Genomic DNA, 17381 nt, shown 5'->3' on the forward strand with positions numbered 1-17381 from the left:
GGAGAAGAGAAAATGTATAAAAGACAAGCCTAATGACTTCAGCCCAGCCAGTTTTCCCCCACACTTCACCAACCCCCCTTCCCGCATCCCAGAAAGCCTCCAACCCAATCCCACTGCCTGTCTCCAAGTGCGTGACAGTGGAAAAAGGCCTTTTCTCCCACAGGAACAGCCAGTGCGACCCAGATAGGTTGTGGGGACGTTTAACCCCTTGGCTGGCTGGTCACATGCCATGTGTAATCACAGGAATGCTGAGCCACATATGTATCTGTTTCCAGATATAAAGATATATATATTTTTTTCTTTTACTTACCTTCCCCATTCCAGCATGAGCATGTCCCAGCTTGACCACTACAGGAAAATTTGGAGTTGTGAGCTGAAAGACAAAAGGACCCTTTCATTAGATTCTTTTCCCCCCCCAGCCACTGTATTTGGAATAATTTTCTTTGATTTAGTAGCTTTTACTCCCTTCCTGGATACTGTAAACTGTGTAATAAGAAGGCCAAATAAAGTTTGCCTGGATGATAGAGAAGTGAGCAAATAGCGCTTTACTGGATCCCATATGATTGAAAATGGAGGCCTGGCAGAATTCCTCAGATCTGACCCACTTCTGCTGTGTGATAGCAGTTTTCCCACTCTGTACATAAGGATTTGTGTACACCCATATGCATGTAAAACACTGTTGCACTTGCAAGCCTGAGTAAGTGAACACTTTCAGATGCTGAAAACACCTGAATGGTGAGAAAGACAAGGGTTGTTTGCTCTTCTCCACACTGAGTGCTTTGGCCTTAATAGTGAGTGCACTCTTCTCATCCCCAGGGAGGGTGGGGGGACAAGGAGAGAAGGAAGTGGGGCCAACACTTAGGTGCAACTCACAGAGTCCATCTATTCATAAAGCCTGTTTTTCTCTACCTTCAGGGGTGGGTATAGTGAATAAAAGAAAACAAAGAAGGATTGGAATCAGCAATAAAAATAGAAAAAGGCATATTTTCTCCCAGTCATATTTTCTCCCTGGCTTGTGTGGTGTTTCCATTGGGAAGGGTCCTGCCACCCAAGGCATACAAGGTCCTCTTAGAGCATACGTGGGATTGATTTTACTTGAAGAACTGCCAGTGCCCTCTCTGCCTCTTTTTCTCCAGTTTCAAGCTCATGCAAGGATTCACTTGGAGTGATTGGCTCAGAGCTGGGCAGCTGTACTGGTAGGAAGTGCACATGTCAGGATTAAGTAGGATATATGCACCACATTTCCCCTACGTACTGGCTTGTCCAATTCTACACCTCTGCTTGGCATCCCTGTGCCCTTCATCTTGTCCTGTGCTTATGATTCTTGTGATCTAAGTGCTATTTGTTCAGTATATGGCTGATTAATTTTTATTGCATATTTAATTTCCTTTAAAGACACTTTTATATTTGCTTAAGTGCCCGAAGTGATGAGCTCTATTCATTAAGCAGTTAACCTGGAGATCTGGCAAAGGGAGGCAGTTGAATTTTGATGGATAAATGGGTCTTCTATTTATTTATGTTTGAGAATAGGTAAACAACTTGTTCTTGTGCTAATTACCAATTGTCTGTACAGGCAGGCAGGCACTATGCCCTAAAGATAGAATGGTGCTGCAGTCTCCATCTGTGGCAGCTCACTATAAATAACAAAATTAGTAATGAACACTGATATGTTTTGCTATTCGGCTGCTTATATAAAGAAATGTCACAAGAGAGGGGAACAGTGAGTGCATCACGTCCTCAAGCAGCCTGTGTCCCTTTCTTCAGGCAGAAAGCCGAAGAAAGATCCTCTTTGGACCACAGAAGGGCATGATAAATCACAGTCCTGGCACAGGCTGGGACCAGCACCACTGCTTCAGAAGAAGAGGCAGAAGACTGACAGGTGGCACTCCTGAAGTCAGATGGTTACATATATGTCCAGGCACATGCTTTTGTCCTCTATTTCACCTTTGCCTCTTTAATTCATTGGAAGAGCCTGAAGTTTAATTTATGCTGGCATAAATGAATCAATTGGAGGACTGCACCTGAGGCTTCCTGAAGATAGGGTTCTGGATGGACCACGCCAGGCCTTTAATGCTGGAAGATGAAAGGCAGCCTAGTAGTTGGGGCACCCACCTGCTCAGGCTCTGGGAGATGTGGCTCACTTCCCAGCTCTCTCATCCCTGCGCCATGTGTCCTGTTTGAGCCAAAGTGCTTGCAAGCCCTGGCCTCTGTTCCCTGTTTGGAAGCGGAGGCAGCAGCTGTTCCTACGGAGCAGGAAAAGCAAACTGCACGCTGTGAGCCTGCCTGATAGCCTGGCAAGGAGGCCAGAGAAGTGTGCAGGATAGATAATGCTCTATCGCCAGCTCAAAGCAGACAGAGGCAGGAAGCAATGTCTCTGCTGCTCTGCTTTTTGTTCCCTGCCTGTGATGTTGCTGAGGGAGCCTGCTCGGGCATGGGGCCCAGGAGTGGGAAGCATCTGTTTTCCTGTATACATGCAAAGAAAGTTTGGGATCCAGTAAACAACCCAAGTTTACTGTTAGTCTGGAAAATACCACCGGCAATGACAACGTGCTGCACAAACTTCTCCCTTTCTTTTTGCTTCTTGGAAACATCAGCTCAGCTTTCTGACTAAGGCTTGATCCCATGCCACATAGGGGTGATCAGCATGTTGGGGTCACATGTGGCTTGGCCTAGGCATAGCACTTGGGGCTTGAGGTGAGACAGATCCAGACTGTGAACATGTGGTAGCCTTGCTGGGAAAGCTGTGGCTCCAGAGAAATGCTGGTGCATGGTTAGCCAGGAATCTGCCTCTGCCGCTGAAAACCCATCAGATTTCCACATACATGAACCTGCCTTATGGGGGAACCAACAAGAGAGCACAGCACATGCACAGAACTGCATTATATAATGAGGCTATCTAGTGACAGTGGAGTGCCCTTAGCCTGTGCTGAAGTTAAGTGTAATCAAAAGCTCTCCATAGTCTGCAGGACTAAAGCAACCAGAGTCCACAACCATGCACTGGAAAGCCCTTGCTGAAGTGGTGGAAGTGGTTGAACACCACTGCAGTCAACAGGGAGACCTCCAGCTTCCACCACAGTCTTGCTGGGACTCAAGTCCCATTTTTATTGCTAATAAGGTGACCAGCCAACATACTTGGCAAGCACCCAGATGGATAGGGAAGCCAAAAGAAGGGAGAATCTGTTATGCACACAACTCTGATGCAATTCACACACAAAAACAGTGAGAAGATCTGTAGGTGGCCAAAGCCACCACAAGGGCAGACCCCTGAGATGAGTATTTACACATACTGAGTCATAAATTTCCCAGGAAAAAAGATTATTATAATCACAGAATAGCATCACATTTTAATAAGAAAAGCATGTTTTTACTGAAATCATGCAAAGACATATATCTGTGTCTTTCTATGTGTTGCAAGGGCTCCTCTTTTCTCAGAAAAATAGTGAAAAACACTTTGATAATTTTGACATGTGCATGAACTGTTGACAGGACTGTTATAAATGAAGGTAGCAGGTTTTGGGATGGGTCTGTAGTGCTGCAGCTAGCTCAGTGATCATATGCAGGGTGTTAGTTCATATGCATAACTCAACCCTTTGAATTAAAATCTTACAAATGTATTCCCAGTGGTTGTGGCAAAACCTTGAGGTGCCAAGGATTACATAAATGTCTAGAGCTTGTCGTATGTAGAGGCCTGTTAAGAGTCAAACAGCAATTTGAATCCTGAACTAGCAACTCATCCATGTCTTTGATAGTAGGGAAGAGAGTCATGAAAATCATTTCCAACTTAAACACCGATGGCCCAAAGTGTACCATTTCAGCCCCTGATTTTCAGAGCTCTGCTCTGTGTGTAGTGTCACTGCAAAGACAACTTTGCACTTTATCAGTTTTGGCAGTGGTGTGTAAAATTAGTGCTGGTATGGACACATTAGCCTTTATTTGAAAACAGCGTGGCTGTCAACTGCGACACTTTCCCCTTTACCTTCTGCCCCTCCTTTTCAAAAAATAATGAGGGCTTCAGTACTTTTTGTAAATTTATGAATATTTTCTCTATTCTTTTCTGGTGGAGCAGTAGAACAGAGTTGGATCTAAACTGATCTGAAGGAAGGAATGTTAGACAGGCAGTGTTCAAAGCCAGGTTGGACAAGGTCTTGAGCAACTTGGTCTAGTGGGAGATGTCCCTGCACATGGCAGCAGGGAGTACAGATGATCTTTAAGGTCACTTCTAACCCCTTAACAATTGATGATTCAATGAAACCTGTGAGACCCTCAAGAGAGAGGTTGATTTTAAGTTTGTGATTTTTTGTACTGTCCTATAGTCCATGAACAAAGTAGAATGTCTCTTTTGATTTCCTTCTGCTATGTATAGTTTTGTGCATTAGTTCACCTTAGCTAGTTCATTTTATACAATTAACTTTCAGTTTCTAGAACTATTCTTTCTTCTGCAAAACCCTTCCAATCAATGCTAAAATAAATAGCACAGGCTGCAATTACATAATGGAGCAAAAACTCCCCCATATTAGAAGGAATTTGGGGTGGTGAGAGATGGGGTCATTAAAACTTTGTTCTCTTGGCATTGGTACTGTATTACCATAGCACCCAGTGTTTTCAACCAGGCCAGAAGGCGCCATAGCACAAGGTATTGTAATTTTGCCCTCACCCTTCCCCCATAAGCAATATTCTGAATTTTTCTTTTATACTCTAAAACTGATTTTTATGTTTACTTAGCTGCTTTCACTTGTATGATGACAAAGTCTGGTTTGGGTGGGTACCTAATGGATGATGGGAATGTTGTTCACGCACTTGAGACCTAAATGTTGGAAGTAACGTGTGTGGCACTTCCCTGGTGTCAATTAAGTTGAAGGAGATGTGAACATATAATTTCCTGTAAAAGCAAGCAAGCTGATTCAAACCTACAGGAAAATAATGATGTCATGACATTATGTCATTGTGTTTATGGAACTATCTTACTAAAAACTTGAGCTGAAGATCAGCACCGGAGAGATCAGGGCCGCATGTGATATGGTTTCCTGTAAGACACACACCTGTGTGTTGATTACTGTACTGTAATTAGAGCACAATGAAGAAAAAGATTATTATCTGGAGAAAGAGGGCCTCAAGACAGCTTTCAAGACAGTTGAAGTAAATCCTGAGGAAGAGTAGGTATCTGCAAAGGTCTCAGGAGGAAGGAGGAGATAGGGGGTATGACGAGAAGAGCAGGGAGATACTTGTGACAGGAGGAGTTCAATGACAGGTGGATCACAACAGCATTATATACAGGTGGGATCTGAAGCAGTGGGGCAGTTGACGGATGAGATGGCAGCAGGGTGGTAAAAATATCCTTTGATTCTCCCATTGCTTTGAAAAAGTACAACAAAAGAGAGAAAAAAAAGAAACCCCAACAGCAGCATGACCTAATCCCCACATCCTCGAGTAAACAAACCACAAACCAATGTTTCAGGGCTCCTAACACTTTCTGTGGTTAGAATGGGTCATGGAAGTGAATAAAAAGTGGTAAGCACAAACCGGAACATTTTGTCATTAATTCCACCTCTAATGTTATGTAACTTCTTTATTTGAGACAAGACATATTTGGGTTCCCCTAGTGGAGAATAGGAGTGTGAGCATATGATATTATTCTAATTCCTTTGGAGCTTCAAGTGTGAGAATTATACTAACATATCCAGACAAGCAGATGCTCAGCAAAAAAACCCCAAAATGCAGTATGTGTGTACTTGTATTCACACTTCACACACATATCTAGCAGTCCTGGTTGATAAATCCCCTCTACCACATATCAAATCACAAGCAGGTTTTTAAAAGGTTCTATGACTTTGTAGAAAATTTCTATAATTCCTTAATGCATGATGTTCACTTGGCTATTTTGCAGTGGTGCCTTTAAGGAAGCTTATCTTTCCTTTTTTGCTAGGAGAGTGAATACATTCTCCCAAGTCCTTATGTTGAGAAACTGTCCAAATATTTTTTTGTGGGATGCAGTGAAAAAGAAGAAGAAACTCGAGTTTCATTTTCCTCCTGACCTGAATTGTGTGCCTTTTGCTGTATTTTTCTCTAATTAGAAAATTCCATCCCACATGTAAATGCATTGCAAAGGAAGAGATGGTGAACACCAGTTGTTAACTGTCGCATCTAAGCTATGGTAAAAGATATAAGGAGACAGATGGGAAATAAAATGCTTTATGAATTTATGCTGGAGTCTTCAAAGCCATCACTTTTCTAAGAATCCTTGGGGTTCACGAGATACTGGCCAACAAACCTCTCTTCACTTGGCAGGTATGACTGTCTCCTTTTCTTTGGGAAAACTCCGAATTCTCACTGATTTCAAAATGGGCAGCATGGGGTTTCTTTGGAGAGACAAAACTTCCCTAAACTTTACGGAGGAAAACAGCCTTTTGCAACAAGTCTCACTGAAGCCAATCATGACCCAGTTACTGCTGGTCTCTAATCTCACCACCCAGTCTCCTGCAGGTACATTTCTGTCACCAAAGGACAATGTGCATATGGTTCTCACCCTGACTTTTACACACAGGGAAGCTGTGTGTCCCGACTGCAAAGCTGGGAGGCCCCCACATGACTCCAAGGGCTTAGTTGCAATTTCACAGCCTTCTGTAGCACATCTGAGAGTAGTGTAGTTATCTCACTGTAAAATAAGAAGCAGGTCCTGGGCTTATTAGTGCATTCATTGTGAAATACCTGCCTGCCACAGAAATGGCTCCAAAGTTTTCTTGTAAGCCTCATGCCCTTGTGAGTGCCAATGACCATGTGCAGACTTGGCCAGCATTGCCATGTCAGATGCTGGCATAAGCAATGAGCCATGGGTGCTGCTTAGTACAGGCAATGGGATACTGGAATATTTGAAATACTCTCTGGGCTCCTGAAAGCTCCTGGGTAATGAATCACCACCTCCTTCCCTCTTGCCCTTCTTCAGCACTGAAAGCTATAGAAATAGCAGCACAGAGGACCAGGCACAGTTGGACTTCTTTGAAAGATTAATTTTTTTTTACTTTTTTAAAAGCACAGTTAATAGTCTTGATTAATGCCTCAGGAGGGACTTTGGACATAAAGAAGAATGAGGATTACGGGAAGTATCACCCTGAAGCTGGCATCTCATGCCACATCTATACAAGTAAATAGAACAACGACATAGCAAGGACACTGGCCCTGATTTGCCTGTACTGTTAAATCGTTAGACCAATCTCTGGCATATTCTGTCTCAAGATGAATAAGCTTCTCCCAAGCAATTCCCAAGCACAACATGGAAGCACCATAAGTCTGCAGACATGCCCCACATAACACTGGAGGCTAGAAGAGCTTGATAACACACACAGCTGTGGCTGGGCCATGACAGAGCTGCTGGAGAATGAGCCTGGCACTGTATGGTTTGCTACTGCTAATATAGCCTCTGTGTGCCTCACTGGGTTGAGCAGGAGAGTAGTTCTTATCTTGCATTATGTATTATATTTGTCTGCTGCCACATTAGTGTTTCATTTTGGTTGTACACACAAATGGTCTATCTCATGAAGCCAGATGTCATACCATTCCCATATGACAGTTTCCACTGACTACATTTTTCAGGCTGACTTCACAGTGGGTCCTTTTTTTGGCTTACAGCCACAGATATTTACACCACATTTCTTTTGCCTGCTGACCTGGAAAGTCAGGTATTGCCTCACATGAGAAATGTTTGAGCTAGGGGCTCAGTTTGTTCTGTTTTACAGGTGGGTCATATTTTCAGCTTTTTGAGCTCTTAGGCTCATGCAGGAATTCAAATACTTTGCTAATGTGGACTGGAGTAAAATACACACCCCTACTTTTTGTGCTCTGGGGCACTAATGCGGGGAGTAAATCTTGTTCTATGGATTTCCCTCCTTCTTGAGATGCACGCGGAATTAAACAGTGGCAACAACTCTTCTTAACCTGAATTTGTTGTGGTGTCTTTTTTAGGCACCTAGAGCGGGTGGGGGCCAGGTATGAGCTCTGCTCTTCCTACATCCTCATTCTTGTGCTTCACAGTTTCAAGCTTCTTTCTCCAGATAAAAATCTTCTGTGTTTATCCAGACTAATTTTTGGCTCATGTCAGAGACATTGAGGACATGAAAGGCAGCCATTGTATCCCATGTTTGAATTAGCTCTGTGTCTGTTGAGATTTCTTGGGAACTTTCAAATTACATGTTTTCAGCAGGAGCCAAAAACTGTAGGAAGGGCTGTATTTCACAATCTCTCCAAATTCAGCAATTGCTTGGGAAAGAGAATGAGGTCGCAGGGGGCAAATTTTATGTTTTGAAAGGTGAAAGTATCATGTTTCAATGATTCAGTGAATGAGCACTAATTAATTTCTTCCCCCATCCCCAGTCCGAATGGGACATGGAATGCTTTCAAACTGCAAAAGGGAAGTTTTTCTGACATGAATTAAATTTCTCCATGTTTCATTCTTGAGGCTTTTGGAGATATTCAAAACCTTGAAACCTCTCAAGAGCTGAGAAATACATTTTCCTGTCTAAGGCTTCAAGGGCATCGGCCCACATTGGCACCACTTGGGTATTTGTCTCCCTCTTGTGTCTCATTCCATGAGAAAAGATACAATCCTGCCCCGCCTGTTTGATAAAGCCCCTAGAGCTCCCAATGAATTGGAAGAGGCTGTGGGTGACCTGTGCTCCTAACTGTCTGCGAACTCAGTGCTGAGAGACAACCTAGTTTGATTAGCAATAAAAAGCAAAAAGGGAGATCAAGCAGGCTCCACACAGGATACAGGCAGAGTTATTTTCAGCTGGGACTGGCTTCTGTTTACATCTTTCCCAGCTGTAACAAGGAAGGGGCTCCTGAAGTGAAAGCATTCAGACGAAGACAGAAGAAACCACTGTGTGGATCTGCCTTTTTCATCTCGCAACCACCACCTCAGCCAGTGGCATTTTTCCCCCGCTGAGCACACATTGATGTACTACAGGCTGCAACAGCCAAGAATGGTGAGAAGCAGGAAGCAGAGAAATTCCTTTTGGAGTAACACATAGACCCTCTTTTTTACCTTGGGCAAGCCTGGAGTAGCAAAGGATGCTGTGGTCTCTGTGAGCCCACTCCTTCTGTTTGTCTAGAGAGAAAGGGTTCACCCTTTACTGGAAAAAGAGGTGGAGACCTGAGCTGATTTCATCTCTGAGGCAATATCTCCACTTCTCAGGGATAAATGAGACAAATGTGATTGAGTTGGTCCACGCCCAGTACAGGAAGTCATTTGTTTTTTTCCCAGGCACAGTACTGAGGCTGTTGCGGGATCCAGGTAGGATTATGGAATGCGAGCAGAAACCCACATGGAGGTAACCAGGGATGTGCCCAAAAGAAGGGCATTGGGTTCAGCAGAGGAACTCATGCCAGGCACTCTGGTTGGAGGTAGAACCAGGCACAGTAAAAGTCTGAAACTAGTCTGGAAAAATGTGTTTCTTTTAAAACGTGTTTCTGGAATACAATTCTACCTCTTTTCTTCCCATCAAACTTCATGCCATTAAATTATTTTTCAAATATAGCTGCTGAAATCTTCTATTGAGGTCATGGTTTTTATTCTCATGGAGGAAGTGCCAGCACCTCAGTAATGCAGCAGCTGAACTTCTCTGCAGAGTTTCTGTGCTGCACAAATTTTGCTATCAAAATACACAGATCAAATTTCAGGGGAGCAGGAGTACCTTTTAAACAACAAATCTTTGCACAGACAAAGGAAATAGTTCACTTTCTCAAAGAAGATAAATCATACCTTAACTGTTTAGGCTTACATAAAGGCTGCAAAGTAAAGTTAATGCGCAAAAAATTAGGTTCAAATGAGAGAAGCCAAATGGATTTTTCATTTTTTCTTGGTTTCATTTCTTAAACTGTGAAATCAAAGAGAGTTTTTTAAACAAAGAGAGTTTTGTATTCTTGCAGACCCCTCAACTGATTGGTTTTCATCCATCAGTTGTAGGTGGGACAATAAAGAAAATATTCAAAACTTCCCATACAGAAGTGGCTTGGCTAATTCCATCCTCAGAGAGTAGCAGGTGTCCCTGCAATGTATCACAGTGCACTTTTGGACTTCAGTAGCAACAATCTCTGATACTGAACCTTGAGGACAGAGTGCTATTTCATATGCATTTTGTAGACAGCCCTAATTAGTTAAATTAGTTTGTCTGCATCATAAATGTAAAGCAGCGCACATTGGATTTGTCTCTAATTGTGGCATTGCTCTGGTGATGGGTTGCAGACTTCTTTTTTTTTTCTTTAACTTTCTCATTAGTACTTAGCTTTAGGCATTTGTGAGAAACCACAGCCTCCTAAAGCTCCCACTCCTGTCCTCTTAATTTTGACTCACAAGGTTTTAATGGATGAACAGAAGGCAAAGAAAGCCTTTGGTTCTCATACCATTCAGCAAACCTCCGGCTGGCACTGGCATTGTTTGGGAACCCTTGTGGGGATGAAAGCAAACTCTGTACAGATGTGGCCTCTTCTGAGACTGCCCTTTGAGGCCTGTTGATTCTCAGAACAAAAAGCACGTGAGGAGGGTGACTGGCAGGGGATTTCCATGGAGTGCTCTAAGTGAAATTATTTTAAACTGATCCTGCACCACACAGGGATAATAATAGTCCTTGGTAGAAGGGGTTCTCAAAAGCACAAATGCTGCTCTGATCCTTTCTTTGTACAGAGTAAATTTTTCCATAACCTCAGTGGGACACTGTGTGGAGATTCTCTGGGCTGATAGGCTCATGAAGCACATCATGATGCAGGCCCACCAGTTTGGAGCAGGAAAATGTAGGGCTGCATGAATGTGGTAAAAAACCCACATGTAAATGGCTTTTGAAGGGACAGTTTGGGTGTTTCCGTTCCCAGACCTTTCTGGGGAGGGAGCATGGGTCTGGCCTACATGGATCTAGCTGCTGCTCCATATTTTTGGACCTCAGTCTCCACCTGTGAGAAGTTAATGGAGTGAAGCCATCTGGTTGGCTATCTCTGTGCCTGCTGGGAAGACACGTCCACAGGGAGCTAATGACAAATCCTGTCCTTTCTTCCTAAGCCCTCACACTGGGAGTTTATGAGGCATGATATGTGAACCCTGCCCCATGGAAGGATTAACCAGCTCTCTGAAACTGGGAGTGGTAAATGGGATCCCTCCTGAAACAAATCCCACTGTGAGTACAACCACTGTTTAAATTGGGGCTTTGGATGGTAAAACTGTAACCAGGGCAGGAAATTTGATTGCATCCATCAATCCAGCCGTCTGACTTCATGTGGCTGATGCTGCCCTGAGCTCATCACTGCGGCAGCACAGCATCGCACACGTAAGGCTTGGATCCCCGGCCACACCGAGGGCAATGGGAGTCAGCGAATTCATTTTGATGAGGCCATGCTTTCTTTTGCAATATCTGGTAAAGAATGTTTATCTCAAATTCCTCTCCTACCCTGAGGTATTTTCACTGTTTTATTGCTCAATGATGTAACTTTTAAGCAATCCATATGAAGATGGTCTTTCACGCCCAAAGCTGAGGCTGACTGAGAGTAGAGGGACAGCTGAGAGGCTGTGGCCATTCACCCAGCTTCTGATGCAAGGTCCCAGGGGAACATGGATCAAAGCTGCCTCGAAGTGTCCCCACAGCAGGGAGAAACAAGCTTTTTCAGGAATTTGGAGCAGTGCTGGGAAAGCTCAGAGAGAGGGGGGAAGCTGCTGACCCCTTCCACTCTTGTCTCTTCCCACACATCTGTGAGGTCTCAGATGAGGTCATTGAGGACAGGCTGGGACTCTTCCTTCTAGGGTGGCACATCTCCATGCCACACCAGCACTGGCCTGGAACCATGGACCTCATTTGCCCCAAAGTTTCCAGGTTGCCAAGTAATGCCAGGAGACACAAATTACTTCTATATGTGATTTCATTCTTTTATGCCATAAGCTAATTGCTTCCTTGTACCACAATATGTTCCAGCTGTCGGTCTTTATCTGTTTCTGGGTTTCTTCTGTCACTCTGGAGCATGGGCAATTTAGAAATGGTTCCCACATTTCCTCTTTTACTTCAAAAGAAACAAGAAAACAAAACACTCTTAGGCAAAATCTGGCTGCTCCTAACCGTACTTCTCCATGTGAGAGGATCCAAGATCAGATTTTCTAAAATATTACTTATTAAAAGGGTTACTCTGCATTTGTTGATGAAGAGCAGAGCTTCTTTGGGGATGCTGCACACATAGAAGTACAGACAGAACTGGGACAAGCTAAGCAGTGCAGTATGTGACAAAGTGTTAATGTTTAACATGGTGAGACTACTTGTCCAAACTTACAAAGTCTGGCTTGGGAGGGAGAATAAGGACCCTTCATTTGTAAAATTTGGTGTAAACCTTCTGTGTCTCCACCAAAAGATGATATTAATTATATGACATTAATTATATTGAATTCACATCTTTAGATCCAGTGGGCTGGTTGAGAGGTGATTAGGTGGTACACAGTCCTGTATAGAGAGCCAGAGATCAGATTTTCAGAGCTACAATAAATCCATGTGAGAAAGGAATTAAACAGGTCCTTCTTGTCCAAGCACAGCCTTAAAACATTTCCCAACACCCAATATTATTTTTAATGTGCTTTCAAGATATAAAATAGTATATCAGTTTTAATATTTTTCAACTGCAAATATGTTATGAAGGGAAGAGAAGATGTATAAGGAGTTGCCCAGAGAGGTGGGTGAACTTGGCAGCAAAATTCAAAGCTGACCTTTTCAAAGTATTAATCACTGGCTAAGCTAACATCTGGCTTGTAACTTCAACAGAAGACAGGATGCTGACTTTACGGAAAGAGTGAGCGGGAATTTTTCAGTGAATCAGTAGGAAGACAGAAATGGCTGTATGGAATAGGTGTGAATTGTTAGGGAGCTGCCTAAATGGGATGAAGCAGAGGCTATTTTGTTTAATTCAGTGTGAGTGTTGCAGAAGACAGATGCCCATGGACACCCTGATTCTTGGTTCCTACTACTCTCCTTTGCTTGCAGCTTATTGATGGATACCAGCGACATGAAGAATTAAATACCCAGGTGTAAACTGAAACAGCTCTGAAACTCAGTGACCTCTAATTCAGCCTCATTAGTTTGGTCTGTCCTGGGAGTGCAAGATGGTGGCCAGAACTTTTAACCCAAGCAATGGCCAGAAAGAGAGGTCTATGTTGTTCATGAGCATGGTGAGTTGCAGAATGCAGCTTAAAATGCAGTTGGGCAAATATATACAGCAATTAGGAGGGTAGATTTAAACTGTGCAGGAAATTTTTGTAAGGAATGCAGTTTATAGTGACTTCAGATGACATTAAGAATGATAGATGCTACTGCTATTCCTCACCAGTTCCTCTCTGTGAACACAAGAGTCAGCAGTGATGGATACTTTGGCCGTTTGGGTCATGCTTGGGACAGGGGCTTTGCTTGCCAGCTTGGCTATGGGAAGTGGGTCATTTTGTGGAAATCCATTTGGGGTATGAGGCCAAAACCCAGCATGTGTTCTGGCAGTAGTGGAGGGCTGGAACTCCTCTCTGTGAGATAGCAGCCCAAGCCCAGCTGGCCAGTCAAAGCACAGGCACTCAGGGCTCACATTGTGAACCTCACGTTAGATGTGCCTCACATTTGCAAAGGATGATACAATATATGTCAAGTGAAGAAAGGAGTTTCAGTCTGTAGAAGTGTGCCAGCACTGGGACTTTTTGCAGGTGGAAAGATCATAGGGCTGAACCTTTAACTGCTCAGGGAGACACAGGCAGCAAGAAGAGAGCAAGCCCCATAGATACCATGGCCTTTTTCAGAGGTTTGTAGTGACTGCAGATGACAGTGAAATGCAGTCTGTCAGAGTGCTGTCAGGTGTTAAAAGAAAAGCATAATCCCACAATGCATTAGTTCCTGCTCACTCTCTTTACTGCAAATATAGCCCAAGTTCTGTTCCCAGATCTGTAGGAATAAGGGCTTAGATCTAGGGTTCAATGGACTCGACCAGCTTGAGAAAATGATTCAGCTAAAGCCAGCACTGACTGAAAACAGAGGGCAGCTCCTCTGGTAAGTGACGCTTCAGTGCTGCCAGCTTAGGGCTGAGGTCTTCAATGCACTAGGCATTGTACAAAACCGGAATGCAAACATCCAGGCAAAACACAACTGGCGAATAAACAGGAAAGCAGGTGAGTGCAGGTGTAGTGGGAAGATGGTCAGCACAAATGAGTAAACACCACATTGTGACAGAAAATTGTCACTGCTACTAAAGACTTATCTGGCTAATCAGAAGTAGATCCTGGGGAAGCACAGGAGTAGATCCTCCCGGTGTAAGCTATTCTGAGACTGATTATTTGACAGGTGGAGATGTGAGAAAGCACCAGAGTGAAGCAGGTCCTTCAGCCATTCCCACAATACTGAGTTTTCCCAGGCATGCTGGCCAAGCGTGCTCAAGCCAGAGTTTCTGTGTTACCTAACCCACAGACTGATGAGATTTCATACATTCCTTAGCTTAGATGAACTCTAAGGACGCAATGAAAGAACTAAGCTCTTCTTGAAGTTGAGTTCTTAACTTCCAGAATAAAAGCCTAGGATTTGGAAACGTGAGATCAGCAGATTTACACGGATGAAAACTCAGTTTTGAGCATGGTCTGACAGAGCTCTGACATTGCCTGTCTGGGTGTGGTGAAAAGTATACTTGTTTTCAAATCCATGCATTGGGAAGAACTTGCAAAGGGATTTTTTTCTTGGAGACAAGATGACCTATTATCAATATGTATGCCTATAAATTAGAGTATATTATGCTGAATACTGTGGAAAACACACCCCAATTCAAGCATTTATAGTCAAAACAGAGACAATGAAGGGGAATTATCTTCATTTGGGGAATGGAGAACTGAAGCGCTGGGAGATTAAGTGACTTGCCATGAATCAAACAGGCAATCTGTGGCAAAGTCAAGAATAAAATCCAGATCCCACTGCAGCAACCTAACTAGGAACATCCTTCCCATTGAATAGTTTAATTAACATAAAATAAGCAGCAAGTTGACTCAACGTGTTTTTAATTTTACTTGCGTACTTCAGAGAACACAATAATTGCATTTTATAATCTAAAAATAAACAAACACATATGTTTGTTAGAAAAACAACAGGCACACAGGAAAAATAATTCTTCCTTCTATTGTATTTGGTGTGGAGCCCTTCATTAGGACTAAAATTGTTATGTGAAGTGAAGGAAGAAGGCAAAGAACTCTCTCCTTCTGTGCTAGTTCATTAGAATTAAAAATAAGCCTTCTTTTAGGTTTGTGCTGAGTGCCAGGGCTCTGTGTAAACAGAGAGTCAAAGGACAGATTCTTTAAGCACAGATTCCATCAAATCCACCACATCCTCAGTCATCTCAGCAATCTGCAGAGGGCAAGAGGCAGAACTGAGAATTTGCTAGCACCTTTGCAATTTGAAAGGGTCCAAAGATGGAAAGAGTCTGGAAAGCACCTGAGCCCTCCCATATCCTGAAAAGTAAGATAAGAGCAAAAACGGATACAATAGCAAATCCCAGTCAAGGGAAAGATGTCTTTTAAACTCAGCAACAAATCTGTCTAGTCTTTGAAGTTAGCTACACCAGGCTTCATTCCCAGACAGCAGGGTGGGCATTCCTCTCTAAAATTAAGCCCCTGGCAATTGCTTCCCCCAGGAATAGGCATGTACTGAGTGCAGGAAAGCTACACGTGAGTGACAATAGGATTTAAAGAGCAAGAGAGACAGAAGAACTGATTTAGACCTCATGGGAACATTCACGGAGCCTTTTCTACATGCAAAACACTTACATTGAATTAAGCTAAATCAATATAAGCCAGCTGGAAAGTGATCAATGGGGATGGCATTCCCAGGCAAACAAGAGATCATTTTGCAGGGACTGCCTACCAGCCTAGTTCCACGTAGCCCTGGCCAGCACAGATTCACTGGGAGGGTCAAAAGGCAGCAGCTCTTGTGGTAACCACTCTTGCAATGCATGATGCAAGCAGAGCCCATGTCTGCAGCTACTCCCCTGCCAGAGCACAGCCACATCACCAGCCCTGACAGGGAGCACTGGGTCTGAGGCAACTGCCCTGTGGATGGCAGTGGAGCAGCTGGAGCCTGGTGCTGTGCTAGAAGGATGATGTCCCAGCGCAGAGCAAGTGCTGAACAACTGCAAGTCTGCCCAACGCATGTTTTGTATGTAGATCAGCCTTCACTAACTTGGGCTCTCTCCGGCAACTCCTTTCCCACAGTTAAAGTGAAACTAGAAAATTTGGCAGATCTCTGGCTTTTGTCTATGGAGCTGAAAAGGCACAACTCTTTCTTCCTGTGACATTGCTGCCAATATGACACAAACCCTGCTTTGGTTTTCACTGGGGTGACTTTACACAATTTTTTTTGTCTGTAAGGAATGTCAGGAAAATGTGAGTAATATTTGATGCACCCAGAATTATGTCTAAGATTGCATTTAGAAGCAGAAACTTGGCAAACTGGAACCCGGTGGCTGCATCCTTCCAGCCACTGCATCCCTTCCAGGAGAAACTGCCCCTGTTGCACTCTACTTTTCTTTCACGATCAAAGCTTGAAGACCTTTAAAGGTTATAGATAGATCCCTTTCTTGAGTCCAGGTTTGCATTACTTAAGCTAAAGAGTTGGGAGTGAGAAACTGAATAAAGCAGGTTTCTGTCACACTCCTCCAACCAGTTACTTGTCACTCAACATTAGACACACATGAATCTCATTTTTATATCTGCAGCAGCCAGCCTGGACAAAGTTTAATATCAGTAGAGATCAGTTGGAGGTTTCAGAGCCTGGTTTGTCCAAACCACCTGAGATACATACCTCAGGCTGAGAATTGGTGTTCCTCCCCACTGATGACTAAGACAGTGCTGGTGACCAGGTCAAATATATACATTTACAGGATACATGTGTAGATTTGGTTGAATGAAATTGATTTTGACTAATGCCCTGGTGCCCACAGGTAAAAAAAAAAACCTAAGAAAATTCTCTGAATGGAAGAAAAATCCTCACCTTACTGGAGCTAATGCTCTCTGGGCATATGGAGGCTAACTTGAAAAATTTAAACAGGGCTTATTGTCTGCCAGCAGAAGTTGGGGGCCATGGAAAGGGAGGAGCCAGGTTTGCTCTAAGATGCTGGGAAGTGGTAACTGGAGTGACTGTGTGTGGAAATGTGGACAATCTGTGTCCTTGTGGCCTCCAATGCTAGTGATTACAGGAAATTATGCTTAGGTGACTCTCCAAGTGAATGGCTCTACATCACTCAGAGGTGGCTTTATTTTTTGACAACAGCTGGCTCAGGATTACTGGATGCTTCTAGTAGTTTTGAATTAGGCCTGATATCTGTGGCTCACCAGGATCCTGCAACACAGGAATTTGAAG

The 17381-nt window shown here is 43.5% G+C and overlaps 1 protein-coding gene across 5 annotated transcripts in view; it reads right to left on the reverse strand.

The window, feature by feature from the left end:
* The window catches only part of SYN3 (synapsin III), a 193278-nt gene that overhangs the window by 35809 nt on the left and 140088 nt on the right, over positions 1–17381 (reverse strand). For all 5 annotated transcript variants that reach the window (XM_071422733.1, XM_071422734.1, XM_071422729.1 and 2 more), the window contains one exon: positions 311–373. In XM_071422733.1, coding sequence (XP_071278834.1) covers positions 311–373 — 63 coding nt within the window. The remainder of the gene's footprint in view (positions 1–310; positions 374–17381) is intronic.

The sequence above is a fragment of the Agelaius tricolor genome, unplaced genomic scaffold (genome assembly GCF_023055355.1).
Source record: "Agelaius tricolor isolate 1412-34295 unplaced genomic scaffold, bAgeTri1.0.p SCAF_3, whole genome shotgun sequence".
Taxonomy (NCBI): Eukaryota; Metazoa; Chordata; class Aves; order Passeriformes; family Icteridae; genus Agelaius; species Agelaius tricolor.